This window comes from Anolis carolinensis, chromosome X (genome assembly GCF_035594765.1).
Source record: "Anolis carolinensis isolate JA03-04 chromosome X, rAnoCar3.1.pri, whole genome shotgun sequence".
Lineage (NCBI taxonomy): Eukaryota > Metazoa > Chordata > Lepidosauria > Squamata > Dactyloidae > Anolis > Anolis carolinensis.
The window spans coordinates 8,380,064-8,402,366 of NC_085847.1; the positions used below are offsets into that span (position 1 = coordinate 8,380,064).

At 41.3% G+C, this 22,303-nt stretch overlaps 1 protein-coding gene across 4 annotated transcripts in view; it reads left to right on the plus strand.

Moving 5' to 3' along the window:
• The window catches only part of ksr2 (kinase suppressor of ras 2), a 148,358-nt gene that overhangs the window by 20,587 nt on the left and 105,468 nt on the right, over window positions 1–22,303 (plus strand). For all 4 annotated transcript variants that reach the window (XM_062958725.1, XM_062958724.1, XM_062958726.1 and 1 more), the window contains exons 2-3: window positions 4,655–4,795; window positions 11,058–11,208. In XM_062958725.1, the coding sequence (XP_062814795.1) occupies window positions 4,655–4,795; window positions 11,058–11,208 (292 nt within the window). The remainder of the gene's footprint in view (window positions 1–4,654; window positions 4,796–11,057; window positions 11,209–22,303) is intronic.

Consider the following 22,303-nt stretch of genomic DNA (forward strand, 5'->3'; position numbering starts at 1 on the left):
TTCAAACCTCTGGACCAATTGTAGTGTTCATATCGTTATTCCATGGCAGTAATGCCACAATTGTTTTTTTAATGTATCTGGCTCCACAGCTCCCCCAGATATTGCTAACACTTGGGAGGAGTCTGCTATGAAAACTAGAAGTGACGTTGTGGGCCTGTAACAATGAAACAACTGCCCACGTCTGTATTATAGCATAGTAATTTTCAGTATTAAGTGATAGAAGCTTTCAGCATTGCAATACTGACTCTGAGGGTTTATTGAATTAGGTGATTGATCCCGCTCCCCATGCATTCCTTCATTGAAATGGATTCCAAGGAGACAACAATACCATTTTTTAAAAAGCTAAATACAGCCTGCTAAAATAGATTAGAAATGCAGACAGCTGATAAAAGATCAGAAAAAATCTTTAAATGCTTGGATGAATGAAAACATTTTTGTCTGATTGCTAAAAATGAGCCTTTGGGGGCAATTTAGTGATTTATTTTAAGCTCTAAAATAAGCATAATGCCTGATCCTAAACATCTATGCTGGTGAAATAATCAGGACTTGGAAAACAGTGAACATAAATATGTGTGTGTGCGTGTGTGCGTGTAAAACAGCTGTTGTACCCAAATGGAGTTGTAGTTTGGTGAGACACAAGCACTCTGGCAGAGAAGACTAAAGAACTTGTAAAACTACAACTTGCAATTTGCAAAGTACAAACCTGTGTACTGGGGGTGGGCAGATGTGGCAACTCCAGGGCCAGTTATCTGCTCCTTGGATCCTCTTGGGTTTGCACAAACTGTCGAAAATGCATCCTGCCTCCAGAAATGACTAAACATCCCTTCTGGTCTTAAAAAAGGGTGTGCTGCAGAGAGCCCATGCAAACGTTTTAAAAGCTACAGCTTCAAGGTGAGGCAATTCCCCTCTTTTAAAACCAGAAAAAGTGCAAGGTGAGAGGCCAGAGAGGTCAAGGACTACAGAAACCAACCTTTGGCATTTACTTGCCCATGTCTGCTCAATAGTCACCTGGTAAGTTTCAGCCAATGCAATTATATTCACCAAGTGAGGTCTTGAATGTAGGCCCCCCATAAGCTTCTTAGATCCCAGAATGTGGGCCCTCTTCTCCAGTCCTCAAGGCAAGGCAGAGAGTGAGCATGATACCTTGAAACATGGGTGTGCATGGGTATTTCCCCTATTTCTTAGACTAGATGATTCTATCGGAATGGCACACTCTGTGTAACTGTGGTTGATGTCTCATGGCCCATTGACATCCTAGGTTTTGGTGCAAAAATCTCGATGTTTAGGATAATCCTAGTCTCCAATGTTCCAGTTGAATGCTTTGACCACTATACCGGTCAGACTCTCTGGCCAAAGAAGCCTCATAGTTGATGCCAGTCTCACTCCTCATGGAAAAGGCACTCTGAGAAGGGCATTGCTGGATGGCCTTACAAGACTGTGCAGCTTGAAAAGCCCATTGGTGTTATTTTAAGTACTTGAGCACAAGCTTCAAGTCCGTAGGGAACCCCACAAGCCCCCTGCCTTGTTAAAACTTTTCAAATTAAAACACAGTGTGGTAGTTTGAACAAATTCACTTTCAGCCACTACCTTAATCATGGTCGCCTCCCCACATGCAAAACAAAAACAATTGTTTTTGGCCAAAACTGAAACCAGAACTGATGTCACACTTCTTCCCATTTTTGGTGTGACAATTCCCTGCGCTCCATTGGAAAGGCATGAAAGTTGCTTGCTCCTGATTTAAGATCTTACAGGTAAGGAAGGGTCTTGCAAGAGCCAGGGTGGCCTAGTGGTTGGAGCATTGGCCTTGTAGTAAAGGAGTCCAGGGTTATAATCCTAAAATGCCATTGAAAACTTTGTCCAAGTCACACTTTCTGTCAGGGCCCTTCCCCTCCCCATCAGTTTATAGAAAACTTTATTATTGTTTATAATAGGTTGGCTCCAGACTAGGGTGCAGCCAGAGTTGATCCCTCAAAATTAAGGGGATATAACTCACTAGGGTTAAATCCTATTGCTTCCAAGATGGTCTTCATCCAGCCTACTGTTTTTAGAATTCCAAGTTACTCTTGGGGTTTGGTAATGATACTGTAATGTAAAGGTTCAAAAGAAAGAACAGCATTTGCAGGACAGACATTTTCTGTATTGAAGCAGCATGTTCTGTATTTGTGTTTTGGAAAATAACATTTTTCTCAGGATGTTAATATTAATACATATAGTCTGTGCTGCAGATAATCTTTTAGTCTTACAGTGCTACAAGATACATGGGTGCATGTTCCTTTTTTGTTTTTATTTTTTTCCTGCAGCAGACTAACAGGAATAGTCTTCTGTAAAAATTAATATGACAAAGGTATGAAATAGATTTGAATAGATTCCGCAGTGCCACCTAGTGTAAGAAATAATAAGTTACACTCTAACAGAGACAACTGGTGGCTGCTTGGTGCCCTAACGCTTTGTGTTCCAGGGGTGCTGTAGGCTGTATTTTAGAGGAAGAAGCTGGCAAACTCCAACCCCCTCCCAAGTATTCCTTGCCTAAGAAAAGCCTCTAAAATTCCTGAGGTTGCTATAAGTCAACAGTCAAAATGAAGACACATACACTGAGAACACAAAGTGTGGAGGTGCCTTTCTGCCTGTGACTGGATAAGGGTGGACTTGTCAGCACATTTACTCCCAGGAGCAATAATGAACAGCTTTTTTTCAATGTCCCTGCCTATGTTGAGCGCAGGCATGTCGCTACCAGAGGAGGGTGGATGGGAAAGGCAGCAGCATTGCTTCTCAAATACAAATTCTGTCCTACCAAATGATAAGTTTCCATCAGCTCCCCACTTTCTAGCATTGCAGGGAGCAAGACTTTGAAAATAATTCACACCCCAAACACTCCTATCTGCTGTGTTCACATTCTCTTGGTCCCTTTGCCTGCCGCTTTCCTTCGGATTCCTAAACCTTTCCCCCCCTAAAAGCCCAACAGTTACTGCAGTGGTAGAAATTGTGGGATTGAAAGAACATTTCATGTAGCAAAGGCAGAATTCTTATTGAAGGGGGAAAATGCCCATGGATACATGAAATGGAAGGTAATAGTTGCCCACTCCTGCTACCAGGGCATTCACATGTTACACACGGAACCTATGTTCATACTGTTATGTACACTCATTCAAATGTTTGTGGAAATCTCTGTCCCTGTGTTCATGATTTGTAGCCAGGTACGAGATTTTTTAAATGCAGAGTAACCAATCTAACATACAACTTTACCATTACCTTCGCATTTGTGTGAAGCGGTGAACAAACATCTGTTTTTAAAACATATACAAATCGAAAGAAAGGAAAGGCAATAATTGACCCAATATAGTAGAGACTTCAATTTAAAGGATCTTTCAAGTAAAAAAGTGAGGTACTGTATTGAAGTCAAATAACCCAGAAACCATTCACCAAAAAGTGTGTGCGAGATAGTTTCTTGTTTATATTAATAAATATTTCCACAATCTAAATGAAATTGCAGCTGTGAATGTGTTTGTCTATTGATGCTTCCAAATGAAATAAATGACTCAGAGTTGACTGTGTTGTTTCTTAATGCCTGCATCTCATTGTTGAAATGGAAGAAAAGGTTAAGGTCCTTGGTTTTGATGGATAAATTTACCAGTTCTTTTACATAAGCATGTAAAGCGCAGCCCCCACAAGATACCAAAAGCAGAACCCTTTATGTGATTTGAGATTTTGAGGGGAATATTTGTGTGTATGTGTGTGTGTGTATGTGGCAATTCTGAGAGAGTATAGATTGTGAGTTAGGAAAGGCACTGACTGAGGTGACATTTGAGATTGCATAAAAAGCACGAACCAGAAAAGTCAGGGACAGAACTGCCACCAATACCTTCAAGACAGTAGTCACGCAGCTGTAACTTTGAACCCAGACAATGTTAGGCTCAGGGTTGCATCACCATAGATGGCCTGGCATGAGTAATGCTGCCAAGTTTTCCTAACAGCATTAAAGAAGAGTCAAAATCCATGACCTGCAGCACTGATGAGAACGTTGCCATTGACAAGTTTATGTTTTACCAAAATACCAAACAAAAGTGTTGATTGGAGTTAAATTGTACTTAGTCATCTACAGATATTAGTATTTATGGGGGTCCTGGAACCAAATCCCAGTAGATACTGAGAGCCTACTTACAACTGCTTGAGTTTAAATATGACACATAGAACAACACAATCCTGATTTCAGGAATTTGTGATTGTTGAGTATTGTACCATCCAGATGCCTCAGCCAAATTGGCACTCTCAACTAAAGTATACTTATTGAACCAATTGTAATTCGGTGAACTCTTTTGGCTCAAGGTACATGTAAATTGAGATTACCATATACATTTAGGCCAGGAAACCATGAAAGAGCACATATTCATTACATTATGTGCAAAATAGCTGTAAATATAATCAGTCTTGGCACAGTGTAGCCATGGTGAATGTTTCTTGTGTACATCAGCAAGAATGTGCAGAGCAACAATCTCTGTTATTATTTTATTACTATCATTTATTCATGTGCAGCTGGCTTTTCCCCAATACTGGAACTTGAGGTGACTACATTTGGACTTGAGGTGTACATGCATGTACAGACTGTACCCATGCTGTATGTAGTGTATGAGCACTCCTTTTCTCTTTTCCTCCCTAGACTAAACTGGTGAAGTATTTCAGCCGTCAGCTCTCTTGCAAACGGAAGGTGGCCCTGCAGGAGCGCAATGCCGAGCTGGAAGGCTTTCCACAGCTTCCCCATTGGTTCCGCATTGTCAACATCCGCAAGGAGGTCATAGAGGTGAGTGATGTATAAAAGCCTATATTATTTACTAGTGGCATTTAAAGTGGTGTCAAAGTGCATTCATTCTATTGTGTAGATGTGGCCATAGTTGTCCAAACCAAAAACAGTGCACTGGGCTCCATCTTTTAGTTGCCCCTGAGCTGCTGAAGTGAGGGACAACACACCCTAACCTTCCCAGTCAGAGAAAAAAATAGCTTCTGAGTCAGTTGGAGTGGGACTTAGGGCATATCTATATAGACTACCTAGGTTAGTTTCAAACCAGCACAGAAGAAAGTGGTTTTGAGGTGTAAATGATTAGATTGGTAATCTTGGAACTAGTTTGAGGCCCAGATTATGATTGCACACACTGCAAAGGCTGCCAGATCTCCTACAACCAGATAGGTGGGTGTGTCATGGCTGGGGACATCTGTGACGTGTGTGTGTGTGTGTGTGGGGGGGGGTCAGTTCACGTGATGTCAACCTGGCAGTTCAAGTAGTGTCAACTTGCATTCATTTTTCAGTGTAGGTTTACCCCAGGTGTCAAGAAAGGGAAGCAATGCAGGGAAAGGGAGATGGTGGCAGTGTACCTGGACAGTGGATCAGGCCAAAATGCACTCAGCAATCCAGCCGATTGCAGATCTCTAGGAGTCATCTACACTCACCACTTAGGCTGGTTAGATTGACATTTGCTGGCTTTAATTTGCAGTGCAGCACGCTTTGGCAGCACATGTTTTGTAGCTGCCACATCTTCAAACTGGATAATATGATGGCCAGTTCAGATGTGCCTAGGATGCTCCTGAGTTTCTTGCAAATTCTGGAGTATCACCTGCAGAGCAAAGTTGGATTAAGGGCAAAAGACTTGGGTAACCTACCAGAACTCACTGTGTGCCAAATAAACTGTCAATGCTGGATTCAAGGTAAGTGCAAGGTTTTTGTATTCATGGAGACCAATCCCAAATTTATAGAAAGAGGAGTCGGGCAAGAATTCCCCTCTGCAAGGTTCACTTCTGTGATGCAGTTCTCCAAAGAAACCACATGATGGCAGCACTTTTCCACCCAGTAAAACCAAATGGTTACAGGCCTTAGGCACTTGCTTGAACAATCTGCTAGTTTGCCTGTGCAGTGGGATACAGAAGATAGCTTAATCTGGTTAGCAGTACCGTGTCCTTCAAATCCATCAAATACACAAATGCTTAGTTGGGATTTTTCATCTGTCTATATAATTTCCCAGTGGTCTCTCCTTTTTTAGGATTAAAAGCAGAAAAGTAACAAATGTAGATAAGTTACTTTTCTAGGAAAAGCTCAAAACGAAGATTCGGTTTTTATTGTGTGTATTTTTATTGAGGGCATTTCTTTTCTTTTTATTTTTTTTAATTAAAATAAGATTTTGACCTGCATCTCTTATTCTAAGGGATGTCCCTTATTTGAGGCTGGAAAGCTTTTTTATATATAGCCCAAATGAGATGCCAAAAACTAAGCCCCCCTTCCCACCTAAAATGTCAACAGAAAGGCTTTCACCAAGCATGCTTAACTTGGCTGCCTTTAGCTTGGAGAAACAACCATTTCTGGACTCTGATTCATACAAACAACAAAGAAAAGAGCAACCAAAAAGGAGTTAAATTGGGTTCAAGCCCCCCCCCCCCCCCATGACTCCCATTCTGATCTAGGTTCTCCCCTTAATGCTCATTCTAGAGGAAAAAATGAAACAAGCATAGATTCTGGCAATATATTAAAAATGAGTTTCGCTTTGGCTTCAAGTTTGCCATTTGACTTGTGTGTCCATTGTTCCATTACACTGTTTGCAGACAAGTTATTCATGTATTAAAACATTTCTGTCCTGCCTACTATCCAGAGATCTCAGTCTGACAAATTTAAAACTGTGTGAATAATAGGCTAAAAGACATATTTGAACAGTTGAACCTGCAAAAAAGGCAGATTGAAAGATTAAATAGATTAAAATGAATTACTCCCATGTTCATGTGAGGTTTTTTGTAGAATGCAATTAGGCTGCAAAACCTTTCATAACCATTTGGGTTTTTACTTGGAGCCTGAACCACATGAACATGGCATTGTTGGGTGCATGGTTCCTGTTTCGAAACCAATTTGATAACAACAACAACAAACAAACAAACAAACAAACAACTTTATTTTTATCCCACCCTATCTCCCCAAGGGGACTCAGGGCAATTTGCAACAAAAAATTGGCAAACATTCCATACCAACAAGACATAACAAAACAGATCAAATCATAGCCAAGGGGAGGCGTAGTACAGCTCATGAACCCCTTTTTTTGGCAACCCCCCTGCTTCCCAAAGCCTCCAATCTCTGAATTTTTTAAAAAGAAAATGAGTGGTTTGGGGCAGTTTTATCCCCAACATAAAAGAACTGAAACCCCAGTTCGAATACATGAAAACTGATAAAAATATTCAGTTTCCCCAGAAACCTATATCCCTCCCTCCACAGCTTTGTTGTTCTCTGCAGTACTTGTAATGGTGTCAAGAAATGATGTAATGCTATTTTTTGTCACATTTTTGAGAGACAAGGAGAAAATGGTGGTATTTGGACTTGCCGTGAGTAATGATGGGAGTTGCAGTGTTCCATGTACTTGTGCTTCCAATTAAAGACATTTTGTTCAATGCACATCATGGCATACTTAAAAGTATTATTCCAGGTAGCACATTCATTTGAATGGTTGATATTTGATTCCTCTCAAGCATTTTTAATGATGCCCAATGTATTAATCTTTTTAATGTTCTGCGCAATAATAGAACATAGTTAAAGTTCACAATTTCTTCCAGATTATCTAAAAGCCTTCCAAGTGACCTTGAGTATCCCTCCAAGGAATTGCATATAACCTTGCAATCTAATTTTCATGATGAACATTCATATTAAATGCCATCCATTCTAATTTTATAACACTGATCTTAAAATCTGAAGCCTTTTTGAATTGTGTTAATAAAATCAATACATCTTCAAATGATCTTTGGGATCCTTCAGAATGAAAATGTTCTCATCTGCATCAAGAGTTCTTTCAAAATCAGAAAATTATAAATTAAAACCTTACATTTTTGATGACCAGAGGTAATTTCTTCCAAAGATTTTGTTACTAACACAATTAATAGTGGAGATAATAGACAGCTGTGTTAAGTACCTTTATCAGGTTGGAACATTTTTCATTTCCCTTGATACTGCAAGAATAGAGCTGGATTTGTCTCCATTGATCCCCTTCCCCTCCAGTGACATATAAATGGTCATGTTGGGGACTGCCATTTACAAAGCAGGTTTGGTGGGCAGTTGCCAGTAAGTGATCCGTAAAGAATGCTTTCTTTGCATCAATTGCACAACTTAAATACCACTGTAACTCACAAACAGGAAGTCATGATCATCATGTTTAAATGTTGTAAAACAATATCATATTGAGGAGGAAGACTCATAGACATGTAGAGCTGGAAGAGACCCCATGGGCCATCCAGTCTAATAATAATAAATAATAATAACAACAACTACTACTACTACTACTACTATATTTTTGTATCCCGCCTCCATCTCCCCGAAGGGACTCGAGGTGGTTCACATATAGAAACTCAACGTTATAGTTAAAATGATCATATTAGTATTCAAATAACAGCATCATAAACAATATAAAACAACAACAATATAACACAGTATAAAATAGCAACGACAACCAGTGATCTAAAATAGTAAACAGTTTCTGGGCTCGGGAGGCAGGGTAGTGAGAATCAGTTATGTGGGCAGGGCTGATGAATAAAGTGCAAATGTCAGAAGGGAAAAATTAGGGACAGGGGGCAATATAAGTAGAGCACTATAACTCTGGGTAGGAAACTGTAGTACAATGCAAGGACTAAAATATGGATCATAGCTGGGGCCAAAGTTTTCTGGAAATCATCTAATCAAAAGCACAGTAGAACATCCATGTTTTTAGCTCTTTGCAGAAGATGGACAAGGTAGGTGCCAGCCTGATCTCCCTGGGGAGAGACTTCCAGAGCCGGGGGGGGGGGGGGGGGGGCGGGCATCACAGAGAAGGCCCTCTCTCTCCTCTCCACCCGTCGTGCTTGTGACGGAGGTGGGAGCGAGAGGAGAGCCGCCCCTTGAAGATTTTAAAGATCGCGCAGGTTCATAGGGGAAGATGTGATCATGAAGATAGGCAGGTCCCAAACTATTTAGGGCTTTATTGGTGATAACCTGTGCCTCGAATTGGGACCGGAAACTTGTCAGCAGCCAGTGCAGCTGTTTGAACAGGGGGGTTGACCGCTCCCTGTAATTAGCTCCATGTCCAGATCTCCAGTCCTTCCCTTCAGTTTGGATGGATTGTATAGCAGTGTAGATGGGGTCTCAGTGGCCTAGTCCAACACTCAAAACCACTAAGTGTCCCCAGCTGTTCTCTAAGTGTTCCTTAAAACAGTTATGGCTATAATCATTAAGAGGATGATTCGGTTTTTTGAAAAACATGGTTTGCCAAACATTTTATCTGCATTTCTTATTTTCCCTAGAATAATACTCTGGAAACACATCCCTGGCAATGTCAATTGATAGATCTCATGAATAGGAAGGTGCAGGCCATTTGGCTCTGGGAACCCTTTAGCCCTGGAAGTGGTTGTGAATTGGTTTGACATATATTGAGCTGAGTCTTGTTGGTAGCTCAAACAAAATGCATTGAATCAACTCTTCAATTGTGAGTCAACACTTATGTAAATCTGGTTTCCTCAAATTGAGTTTATGCATAGGATTTAGGCTTTTATGCCAACACTAAAAAAATTTGGGCAGGTAAGTTTTTTCTTTTGATTAATAGATATACTGGCAGATTTCCCTTTCCCCATAGGCCAAAGAAAAGGCTGCCTTCTCTACATTTGAGAAGCTTTTTTAGTTCAATTGCACAGCCAGCTGCTACCTTTACCACCAATAAGCCAGGTATTAATTGGCTTCATTGGCTGTTAGGCCACTTACGTGGATGGATTCATTGTCTTAGATATAAGGCAACAAGGTAGGAGGGTGACAAGGTGGGATTCAGAGCAGAAGAAGGAGAAATTGAGCCAACTGCAACTGCAGCACCTGCCATCTCCTTGCAAATGCCTGGTAGTTTCCATCTTGGAGAGGACCAGGCGCAGAGCTTTTTCTGTTTCTGCCCCTGCCTTATGGAATGCCTTGCCGCCCTATATGAGAGCCATGCGTGAGTTAGGGCCTTTTACCCTAGCACTCAAGACGTGGCTCTTTACTAGAGCTTTTAATCTATTTTAATTTTTATCAATATTTGTATGTATGTATTTTTATCCTTTACAATTTTATCTTGTAAATCGCCCAGAGCATCGTGGATGGAGGGCGATTAATAAGTAATTAAATGATGATGATGATGATGATGATGATCTTTCTCTGTGGGGAGTGGGCTGGGAAGTGGAGACTCCTGCAGTTTTGCCTGGCTTATGCATCAGGTGAAGGGTGTGAGACCCCGATCCCTATCACAGAATACTATTACAGCAATTCTATTCCACTTTAGCTTCCATGGCAACATCCAGTGGAATTCTGGGATTTGTAGTTCCCAAGAGCTCCCTGGCTGAGAAGCCAAAATGTCCCCCCTCAATCTGCAAATGCCTGGATTCCGTATGACGTGGCCTTGGCAAGTACAATAGAATAATAGCGCTATAGTAGTAAGGTGTGATAGGACCCGCTGCCACCATAGTGAAGAAGCATATAGGAAAAAGGTGTTGAATGAACATATCAAGAAGAATGAGGGGGCTGGCTAGGAAAAGGAAGAAGAGTTATTTATTTACCTATGTAAATAAATTTATTTACCTGGTCATGCGGCTGTATCATTGTTAAAAAGTTACTGTATTGTCTCTGATTCTTATGCAGATCCAATGAGTGTTGCTAGTGCTTGAACTGTGTGGCAGGACAGGCTTTGGGGTGCCTCTGTAATACTACAATGTATTAGTTATGAACAGCCGCACTTCACTGTGCATCAGTTGGCTGTTCAGTCCGCCGATGGTGTATAATCTGTATTCGTATCTTGTTGTGCATGGAAAGCACGACAGAGAATATTATTTTTTATGTATTCTCCTATGACTTGTATTGTGATCTTCAGGAAAGGACTATTGTACGTCTATTGGAAGGAGTGATGTTTGGTTTAACACATTAGTAATAAATTATTTTGCTGCAGAAGCACAAGTTTTAGTTTGCCATTAATTGCTGACCCTCTGTACATTAACTTAGCAGGATTAAGTGCTCATGTCTTCCTTTCCCTCTTTCCTCCCTTCTTTCCTTCTAGGAAATCACTCCTGCTCAATTGAGCCTGGAGGACCTTCTGGAAATGACAGATGAACAGGTCTCTGAGACAGCAGAGAAGTATGGGGCCAACAAAGAGGAATGTGCCCGACTCAATGCCTCCCTTGCCTGCCTCAGGATTGTCCACAAATCAGGTGCGCTGCATGCATACTCTTTTTCCCCTAGTGCCTGTGTGTGAGAATGGCTGTACCTCTTCATGGGAGCATCCATGGACATCCTAAGCTGCTTGTGTTGTCTCTCTTTTTCTGTCCCTTATGTTCTTGTGAGTATTGGAGGGTGACTTTATCATGGGGAGAAGGCAGAACTGGAAAAGGTGATGGTTCTACTTCAATGTCCGTTTGCCTCCTTCATGTGATTAAGTCCTGTAAAAGAATTCAGGAGGTGTGAGTATTCTCAAGATTTGCAGAAGCTGGGAAAAAGATAAGTTATCCTGTATCTCTGACTCTAGTGATTTTTTTGATCTGTGCAATAGCTGCTGGATGGTGCTTAGTGAAATGCTTCCCGTCCAACAGCCAAGCAGCCACCAATTGGTCATTGGGATGGCACTAAGAATGCTCTCTTGTGCCACCTCCCAGGTGACTGTTTCTGCCCTCCTGGACCTCTAAAGAAGTAGGCTGTAGGAACTTCACACTCTATCAATTTCAAATCGGATTTTGTCACAAGCTTGATGTCTGCTGTACTGACCAGACACCAGATTTGCTAAGTGTGCTAGTGTTTTTTTGTTTTGTTTTGTTTTTTTAAAAAAAACAAAACAAAAAAACCCTAAAGCTCCAAGATCCATCAGATGAAAAACAGCAGCCAAGGAAGCAGAGCAACAATCATAGGAAGAGAACTACTATTAGATTTGTGTGGAAATTGACCTCTAAGCTCATCCTTGGTTCAGGTATTTATTTTAGAACTATAACTGGGTCTGTATTCTCTTAAAACAAATCCATTCCTGGTTGTATGTGACAGGGTACTGTTTCGTTTATGCTACTGCTGAACCATTGAGACTGAAACACTTTTGTAACTGCCCTGTAAATTCCCTTCGAGATTCATCAGTTGGCTCTCACCTACTTTCAGTACATATAGGGCCCTTGCTTGCATTTTAGTTTTGGTACAGCAGAGGGCACTGTGGAATAATGCAAGCAGTCTGCTTTGACTCAGCTGAAGTTATTTGGGGAACTTGCCTAGAAATTAACTTGAAGACACTATGGGTATATAGACAGCCATTAGTTAGATATAGTGGTTGCCTGTAAATTCACAGTAGGTGGGTGACTGCGCCCGTGTTGGCGTCTGGTTATTTTTCCTGTACTGTCTCATGGAGTGGGCTGCTGAATGTTGTTTTGTTCCACTTCTTCAGCCTTCTGCTTGCATTATGGATTTCATAATATATGGTTGTATATATAATATGATTACTTCTCATTCCACACCATTGGCCCACACAAGAGAGAGGAGAAATTGAATCTCCTGCTTCTCCTTTTTCTTGTCATTTTTCACATGTTCAGAGAGGGGAGGCAAATGAGGGTCAACAAGAAGGGGGAAGAGAAGCAGGGCCAAGCTATTCTGGTTGCCAGGTGGAAGCCCCTTATTGGATTGCAGGTGCCTTATGATGCCAATTGCATGTATGGGTGCCATGTGGTTCCCATGTGGTGCACATTAGTGGGAGCACATAGGACCCATCCACACTGCCATATAATCCAGTTTCTGAATACAGATTAACTGCATCGAACTGGATTATATGGCAGTGTAGATCCAGCCTGGGATTCCCAACAGATCCCAGGAGAACAGCTGTACATTCCTTCTCTGTTCTCTGGCATGTTTTGTTTTGTTTTTTAAATGAGAGTTGTGTAAAAGTGTAGTAAGGATGTAATGCATATCACCACCACTGGGTTCAGGAAAAGTGTGAATAAAGAGGAAATATACAAAAGTTTTCAGAATATTCTACAGAAACAGAACTGGCTAGTACGACAGGAACACTAATCTTTCTTAGACGCAATAACCATATTTTTGGACTCCTTTTCTTACCTATCCCTTAAGCTGTGTGCAATCAAGTGTGAAGAAAGCTTACCACATGGGTGATTTTTTAGTCATCCTAATATAAGTATCTGCCAGGAAAAAGCACTCACAACAACAGCTGTGATTAACCAGCCTGGAACCAAAGGGTCAGCTCACAGCTATGTTGCATATGATTCAAATAACTGTATGATTTTCTAAGCTAGAGGTGCCTCCTGACAAGGCGTCTACTCTCCAAATGCCCTAATGTAGTGACAGAATTTTATTTGAGTCCAGATGGAGTCAACGTCTGCTTGTAACCCATTTGTGTATCTTCAGGCTTCTCTCTCTTATGGGCATGTAGATGGGCAAGTGGGAATGAATGGCAAAGAGGAAGAAATTAAATTCTTCAGTGTGGTATTGACTCCTGGAAGTATCCGATTGTGCTGTGTCATAGGGAAACCAGTCATAGCTTCATACTTTGCCTTTTTTTTTTTTTTTTTACCAAAAAGGAAATTGACTTTTGGAGTTTGTTTTCTTTTTTAAAAGGAGAGGTTTTACCCTCCCTCTCTCCCAGTTTGGGTTCTCTTCTCTGGCTGACTTTTCTTCTTGTCTTCCCTTTATGCATGACATTAAATTTAACAGTTTTAAAAGATGCACATGTGTTGCCTTTGCAGAATGCATATACTCCACCCATACGTATTTACAGTAATCTATATCTCCCTACCTGCCTTCTTTTACTTTTTTTTCTTTTGATTCTCACTCCCTCCTCCTCTTTATCCCTATCAAGTTCATAGATCTTAAGGCAGTGGAGGAATGAAGGGTGGTGCTTTGAAGAAGGAGGTACTGAACACCTGACAGGCAGTGAGAAGTTTAAGATCATAGAACATTTTGAACTCCTCAAATGCAGGCTAGAAAAATGACTGCGGTACCTTTAAAGTGTGGTGTCTGTCTTTTTGTTGCAAGTGCATGGAGATGGAAGAGCCCAGATGGATATTAATAAATTAGGGTAAGGGACAATGTCAATGTTGGTTAATGAATAATTAATTAGAGCCATTCAATTTCCTAGGACATATCTCCACAGAGCTAATGTGCTGAAAGAGATTGGGGGGGGGGGGGGGGGGACAGACGAGGGCCTTATGCATTACCCTTGCAATCTGAACTACGCTTCTCATCCCTGTATTTTAGGACAGAAAACACAACAGATCTTCCATATTATCATATCTTTGTTAGTGTTTGCAGCAGCCTTTCCTATTTCTCTGCCTATCAGATGTACTGGACTATAACTCATCATCCACAGATAATGGCCATGCTGGTTAGAGACAATGGGAGTTGCAGTCCAACATATGTGGAAGCTGGAAGATTTTAATTAGAAAAGAGATAGGAGATTGATTATCCTCCATACGTTGTTGAGTTATGGTTCCTAGCATCCTTCGCCATTGGCTACCCTGGCTGAAGTTAATGGGAGCCGCAGTCCACCAACATATAGAGGGGCCATGAGCTGTTCACCCCCGATGTATTACAAAGTAACCCAAGGGGTGCCTGTGTCTCATTGATCAATTGGTTAAAAGTAATTTTAACTCATCCCATATCAACAGATCTCAGGGTTGGCATGCTCAATAACACTGCTTTAAAACAAAGATAAACTTCAAAAAGTTAAAAATACAGACAAAACAATACTCACAGTCTAGTAACACAAAAACTTCACCATTATCTCTGTGGCCCAATGCTTGGGTGAACAGTCAGGGTTTTAATTGGATAGCAAAAAGAAAGAAAAGTTTGCTGCCAGTCCTCCTCAAGCAGAGGGAAGTCCATAGCTGAGACTACATCCACACTGCAGAATTACAGCAGTACAACTCCACATTAACTGCCATGGCTCAATACTGTGGAATTTTTGGATTAATAGTTTGGTGAGATATTTACCCTTCCGTGTCAGAAAGTTTTGGTGCCACAACAAACATGGCTTCTACCTCCTTGATTTTCATAATAGCCCCCTAAGGTAGGTCAGCACAGGAGAAGAACTAACTCAAGATTATGCAGTGAGTCGTATGGCTCAGGGTGCATCTACGCCATAGAATTAATGCATTTTGGCACCACTTATAACTGCTTGGTTCAATGCTATAGGATCACGGGAGTGGTAGTTTTGTAAGGCACCAACACTCCTTGGCAGATGTGGCTACAGTGAAACTACAACTCCCGGGATTCCATAGCAGTGAACTATGGCAGTTCAAGTGGTATCAAGCAGCATTAATTCCTCGATGTAGATGCAAACCCAGTCTCTCAAGTCCAGAATTTTAACCACTGCACCACATTGCTGAAGTGCCCTGCCCCTCTTCTTGAATGGACTTCACATCTCCATATGCCCCCACCCCAAACCTCTGGTTCCAATCCATAGGTCTGTGCTGAGAAAAGCAAAGCAGCCAGAGGGTGTGAAGACTTTTCCCTCACCTTGTTCCTTTCTCTGCTTCCAAGCAATATTTGTGTTGCCTCAGACAAAACCTGTACAACTGAAGTTGTGATCAGCCTGAAAGGTTCTTCAAGTACAGAAGAATTGGTAAATGTGGACGATTTCTTTTTAAAGACCACCCCTGCTGTCCCCCCCACCCCCCCACACACACACACAATTTTTTTTCTTTTGCTAATTAAATAGAGGTGCCAGTGAAGATGGATAAGCGAGACAGGGTTACTTAATAAACAAGGAGGGGATGTGTATAGACTCTGCGCTACATTCAGGAGCTTCACGGTTCTGTGTCACGGATAAAAGGTCACCTGTGTCACCACGCCGTCACTTCCTCAGGACGACTGTCTGGCAGATGAGCTTTCCATGCCGGCATCAGTGATGGATGTCTGGGGGTTTGGGAAGAGGATGGCTGTCAGTGGGCTGATGCCTAGACGACTGTCGATTTTCCCCCTTTCTCACAGACTGAGCACTGGGTTTTTGTACTGGATGGAGGTGGCTTTCTTCCTCACCATCCATCAAGCAACCCAGCAATCTAGACATGGAAGAAAGAGGAAAGTGCAGTGCAGTCAGAGTATGGAAAAAGGAATTGCCCTATGCATCCACTCCTTGGTCTGTGATTTGTTGGTTTTAGATTTTGGGTACTTTTGGTTTCCAATGCCAAGTAACCCCAAATTAGAAGTGCTGGGAGTTGTAGTAAAAAAAAGGCAAAATTTCCACATTCTGCATGCTTTATTAGAACTCTGCCAGCACTCTTGTCCTGTGTTCCATATGAATGGAAGACCTTTTTTTCCTTCCTGCACAGAAATGTGTGAGTAGATTGGTATCAACTTTTCCCAGAGCACACATTTTAACACAATTTCCCAGTTGAATGTGAGTATAAAACTTTGAGTAATCCAAATATCTTTTCATCCTTGTCTATGCCTAGTTTTCTATTGTGTTGTGAGAAGGTTAGTCCTTTTCTAATTGTTCAATATAGGAGGCTTCTATGGTGGTCTACCTTCTTAAGACTCTGAGGTCACCTGGAATTATAGCATTTTGGCACCACTTGAAGTGCCATAGCTCAATTTTATGGGCTCCTGGGATTTGTAGTTTGTTGTGGCACCAGAGTGCTCTGACAGACCCCCACCATCTACTGTGGGGGTCTGAATTATCACCAGGAATTCTCCCTAATGTTTAGGTAGCTGTTTCTGTATCCCTGTCAATGTGTAAGAGTGAATTCTGTTATAGACATTTGCTTCTGTCCTTGCTGTCATTGGGGTGAGTGTGTGGTTGATGGTGAGAGGAAATGAAGTCTTTCCTCCCTTGTTAACATTTCTCCACTCAATAAATCACTGGGATGAAGAGACTGGTTGGTATCCATCCCTGCACAATGTTTAGTTGTTGGGAGAAGAGGTATATTTTGCAAACTGCATTGTTTCAGGGTATCCCTCACCTCCCGAAAGTTGTTTTGCTGGTAAGTATTAATCACAAGGGAAGCATATTGCAATAGGAGCTCAAGGCAATTAATCAGCTTTAGCTCATGAATGCCAGTGTCAGACCAATATCCAGGAATGAGGGAGGGGAGAAAAACCATTATCGCTTTAGAAGATGTGAAAGATGAGATGGATGGGTTTCCAGTTGTCAGTTTTATGTCATGGCTAATGCCTCTTCATTAGGATGTACATGACCAGCTTCCAAAAGAGATGGCATGAGACTCAAGAATTATCATGATCTACAGTGCTGAAACCCTCCCCACCCCCTTAAATAAATAAATAATATGTAGAACTGTATACCAAGAGTGGACGGGTGCAATATAAGAGCTTAACATTTTAGCAACCAATCAATATTGAAGAAGCGGTGTGGTGTAATTTGGGGTAGACGGGGGTTCCAGGTGGTCAGGGGATTTCAATTCCTGTGTTTCTGAACCAAAAGAGATGCAGGAGGAGGAGGTGGCCCAGGAATTGCAAGAGAATTCTCATAACCCCTGGTCCGCCCCTGCCTGCTGCTAAAGGCATGCTAGGTGGGAATTTGAGCAACAGCCTTCTCAGCGGTTGCTTCTAACCCCTGAACTTACTAGAAAGGGAAGGAAGGTTTACTCCCCTCTTTTCTTCCGCCTTTAGGCATTAAAGATTCAGGTAATGCTTTGGAGTCTACACTGATCTGCTTTGAACGCGGGAGAGAATGGCTTTTATAACTGTGCTTCAAATTGTGGTTTCAACGTGTTTACTTTTATGTTGTTTTAATAGAGAATATATGTTTAATATACACATTTAATTATTGTTATCTGTTCAAATGCATTTGGGTACATCAATACTATTGTAATGCAGCTTGACATCACTTTAACTGCCAAGACTCAGTGCTATGGAATCCTTGGAGTTGTACTTTTACAGGTTCTCTGCCAAAGACAGCCCCCTAACACTGAGCCATGGCAATTCAAGTGGTGTCAAACTGCATTAATTCTACAGCATAGATGCACCCTTTGTTTGCTATTTTGGCAGAACATTGGGGTGTAAATAAAATAAAGCAATAAAAGATAGCTTTTCTCTAACATTCAGCCAAAAATCTCCTTTCTGCATAGTGAAGTGCATAGTTAAACTGTAGAGGTTGCTACTCCAAGATGCAGTAACATCCCACAGACTGGATGATCCTAGAAGACGGTTAAACAAAACCTTGGCAGATGGGACTATCAATAGCTATTAGACATGATTTATTCCCTCCGATACCAGAGGCAGTGTCCCTGTACATGATTTGCAGTGGAACATGAGCAGAAGGGTGCCGTTGCGACTCATGTTCAGCTTGTGGGCTTCCCCCAGGCACCAGATTGTTCACTTAGGAATAGAATCCAGGCATGGAGAAGTCTTTGGTTGATCCAGCACAGCTCTTCCTATACTTTTATGTGCCAAACTGTAGGATTTAATTCATTCTCCTTTGTGTAATGGTTTGTGAAGCATAAATTCGTCTGGTTGAGATTAAAATGGCTTTTGAAAATCTTTTACTATGAATATTCAGAAATAATTAAAACAAAGCAACATAGAGTAGTGAGCTTATCCCTCCTTTTGCATGGATAGCCTTTCTGCAATCATTATAATAACGAATATGTCATAATAAATTTCAAAATGGAAGAAAACAAGAAAATGGGAAGTGGAAAAGAAGACAGAAAAGGTGGGTGAGGTGGGGAGAAGAGGATGGGAAGCTATTCTGAATTTGAAATAGTGTGTTTTGCCTCAGTTTAATTATAAAAAAAAGCAAAATAATGAACACATGGAAATTATTAGAAGATACCCTTCCAAAATTTTACTTGATTTGTTGGAGGACCCTGAGATGATGACAAGTTAGATATATGAGAGAAAAATGTGACCAGATTTTTGCAAACATTTCTTCTTTTATTTCATTCCTTGCCAAGCAGTCTCAGGTTAGTTTCTCAGTACTAACTTTGTCCAGCCAGTGTCTTAATGTGAAGTTATTTACACTGCGCTGTGAGAAAGTTATTACCAATTGTTATCGCAAGTAAATCCTTATTTGGAAGGTGCATATTATAATATGGAAAATATCCCTTCCATCCTGTCCTGACCAAGCTGATGGATGATGCCTTGCTACCTCAGATCAGCACCCACCCCATTCTTGGTTTCTTCATCAGCAAAGGGCTAAGACGCTTTCCCTTCCCTGGAGATTAGATGTAGCATGGAAGCTTAATTGAGCAGCAGTCCTTTTGTGACATTTTCTAGTTTTCCTTTGATTAAAATCCTAGGTTGCCCTAGTAACGTTGCATTTGTTGCCAGTGATGAAGAAAGCTAAAAAATCCTTTAGAGAATCATTACACTATTGTATGAAAAAATGGGTGGGCAACCAAGAAGGGTGACTTTGAAAGAACTCCTGAGAATTTGGATAAGCCATCTAACTTAGTACAGTCAGCCGCCCACATTTGTGGGTTTGACTTTTGGGGAATTTTATTAAAATGCTTTTTCTAGGAATTTCTCAGTCCTCCAGGGTCACTCTACCATAAGCTTCCAGCCGAATATTGCACTGGAGACCTGGACAGTCTTACAGGGAATACCTCTTTAGGAATTTCAAGGTCCTCCAGTGTCAGCACCTGGTGGAAATTGACCATAACGTTGTGCTGGGGAACCTAGAGATTCCTAGAGAAGTGTTCTTTCAGGTTAAAGAAAGCTTTTTTATTCATGTTTTTCCCCATTTTTGTGATGGCCCAGTGTCCCTAACCCCATGTGGAGGACTGACTGTGTTGTCCACATTGATGGGCAGCAACTCTCCAGTGTTTCAGACATAGGTTCCCCCCAGATGTACCTGAATGCTGGTGGTTGGACCTTCTTGCAAATTATGTCTCTTTGCTGCTGAACTATGGTTCTTCCTTGAGTAAGAAACATCAGAAACAGCCTTCTACTGAGTTCAACCATTGATCCATAAAGCTTGAACTGACTGTTTGAGCATTCAAACTGGAAACTTTCCCTACTGGGAAAAGATGGGGGTAGAAACTTCAATGCAAAAGGCCCATGCAGAACCACTGAACCACACTGTTCCCCAAGGAAACATACACAATTTAAACAGTCTTATAAAATATAGCACCATGACTATCTAATCACTGCCAGCAACTTCCCTACATTTCCCAGTCTTGCTGGAAGATCCTTTTTTTCTTAGAGAAAAAAGCCTTTATATCTCAGTTTTGTAAAAGGCATAACACAGGAGCATGTTAAGGAAACCACCTTCCCCAACCCTTAACCACACAAATGCAATAAACAATTAGAGTTAAATACAGCTCATTTGAGTTAATTAATTAATTAATTGAATTAATTAAATAGAAGAAGAAAGCTGATTACACCTCCAGTAGAGATTGGACTTGGGGAATTTTGTGGCCACATCTCCCCCAAAGAGAGAATGATAGTATATGCTAGACGTATTGCCTATCCAGCATGGTTCATGACACATAGCAGAGCTGGGGGATGTTTCACTCATCTGATGTTTGGCTCTACAACTTCATCTGTCCTGTATCATTAGCTATGCTGCTCGGTGTTTCTGAGAGCAGAAATCCTATACACCCAGAGGGCCAAAATTTCCCCACCTTCGTTATTGTCATGGATAATGTTGGTTCAGTATCCATAAGAGTCCCACTGAAGTATGCACATGTCTTTTTAGTCATAGATTTAAGTGCTTACTTTGGCATTTGAAGGATATAACAAGAAGCATTGAGGACAGACACATCTGCAAGCATGGTTTGACAGGAAACCATACTGTGATGCAAAATCTGACTGCAACAACTCTGGGTCTGTGACACCTCAACAATGCCACCGCTGCCAAGTCTCTGAAAGGCATTATACCTGCTTTTGTGTGAGCTTATGTCAGTTTTAAAATGGACTTCCCAAACTCTACCTGGATATTTTTAGGCATGACGCATCAGGATGAGCATCAAGTTATTTTTATGAGGGTGCTCATCAATCATCTAATGACACAGCCATCAAAATAAATACCAGATAGGTGGGTAGAGAGAACAGTCTGTAGCCTGGACTGAGGGCCTTAATAGTCCTAGATTAGACTGTTAAGTTAGATATCCCTTCCTAGTTGTTTGTCTGGACACATTCCACTCCGCTCCTATGTTTAGTAACCCATCCATCATCATTAATTAGTAAAATGGTACAGTGGTAATTACACTTTCAGGGCTGGATGACATTTTCCTGGGAGAAACATTAGCTGTGGAACTGTACCTGCCTGAGTGTTTCTCTTTGTTCTTCAGATTATTATATCACAGTCGTTCTCTTTCCTTTGTTTTTCTGTAGTTTGTTGGTAAACTTGGAAAATTTGAGGTGCCATGAAGAACAACTGTCTTCACCTTCTTATACTAAATGTAGCTTTGAGAGTAAGGTCAAATATGATTCTTGTGGGACGTATCTATACTTACTGGATAACTCTAATTTAAATGTCTCCAGATCTGCTCCAACGCAGTGCTGGGAGGCCTTTGGCCTTTCACACAGCTGGCTGGACTAAGGGTGCCTTAGGGCTGCTACTTCACTGCCAGCAAGCAGCATTCTTCTAGAGGCTTTCTGGCAACATTGCATCTTTGTTCACATGGCTCAGTGCCTGATGTTGGCAACAAGCCTCTGGAAACAGTGGTAGCTCTGTTGGAGGTATGGATGGTGGATCACTCTGAATCCAGTCTGATCTAGCTGTGCACACATCCAACACTGTGGGATTACTCCAGAATTTCCAGGTTTAAGAATATATCCTATGTTCCACTATGGAGTAGTAATGGCTCAACGTAATAGCTGTTCTGCAAATCTGGCCCTTGTAGACTAACCACAGCAACTGAGCAATGAGTCCGCATTATTTTGACTGCTTAGACTTATTTTGGCTGTGTAGAAATAGTCTTACTGTGCTCTGATGGTGTCAGGGAAAGGGGTTTAGACACTTCATTTTTTAATGAGGAGCAATGAATACAGACTTACAGTAAACTGAAATCTGGGATATGTGCAGTTAGAATTGGTATCCTCTGAAACCAGGAGACTTCAAGTTACTAGAATCAATCTGAGCTTTTCATGAGAGAGTCCTTAGACCCAAACAGAGACTGGCACAAAAGCTATACTCTTAGGAATAAAGAATCCTGACCCTAGGAATTGGTTTTGAGCATCAGAAGTGAATGGAGCTCTCAGTCCTTCAACACAACCCCACTCCTAGCTTTCCTGAGTTTTCTTCTGAGCAGTACAAATTAGGGTTGGCCTGGAGTGGGCACATTTTTCTTTCTTCTCCTATTGTTGCATATTCAGAAATCAAACATTTTTCCTAATTAGCTGCAAATCTACCAGACATCT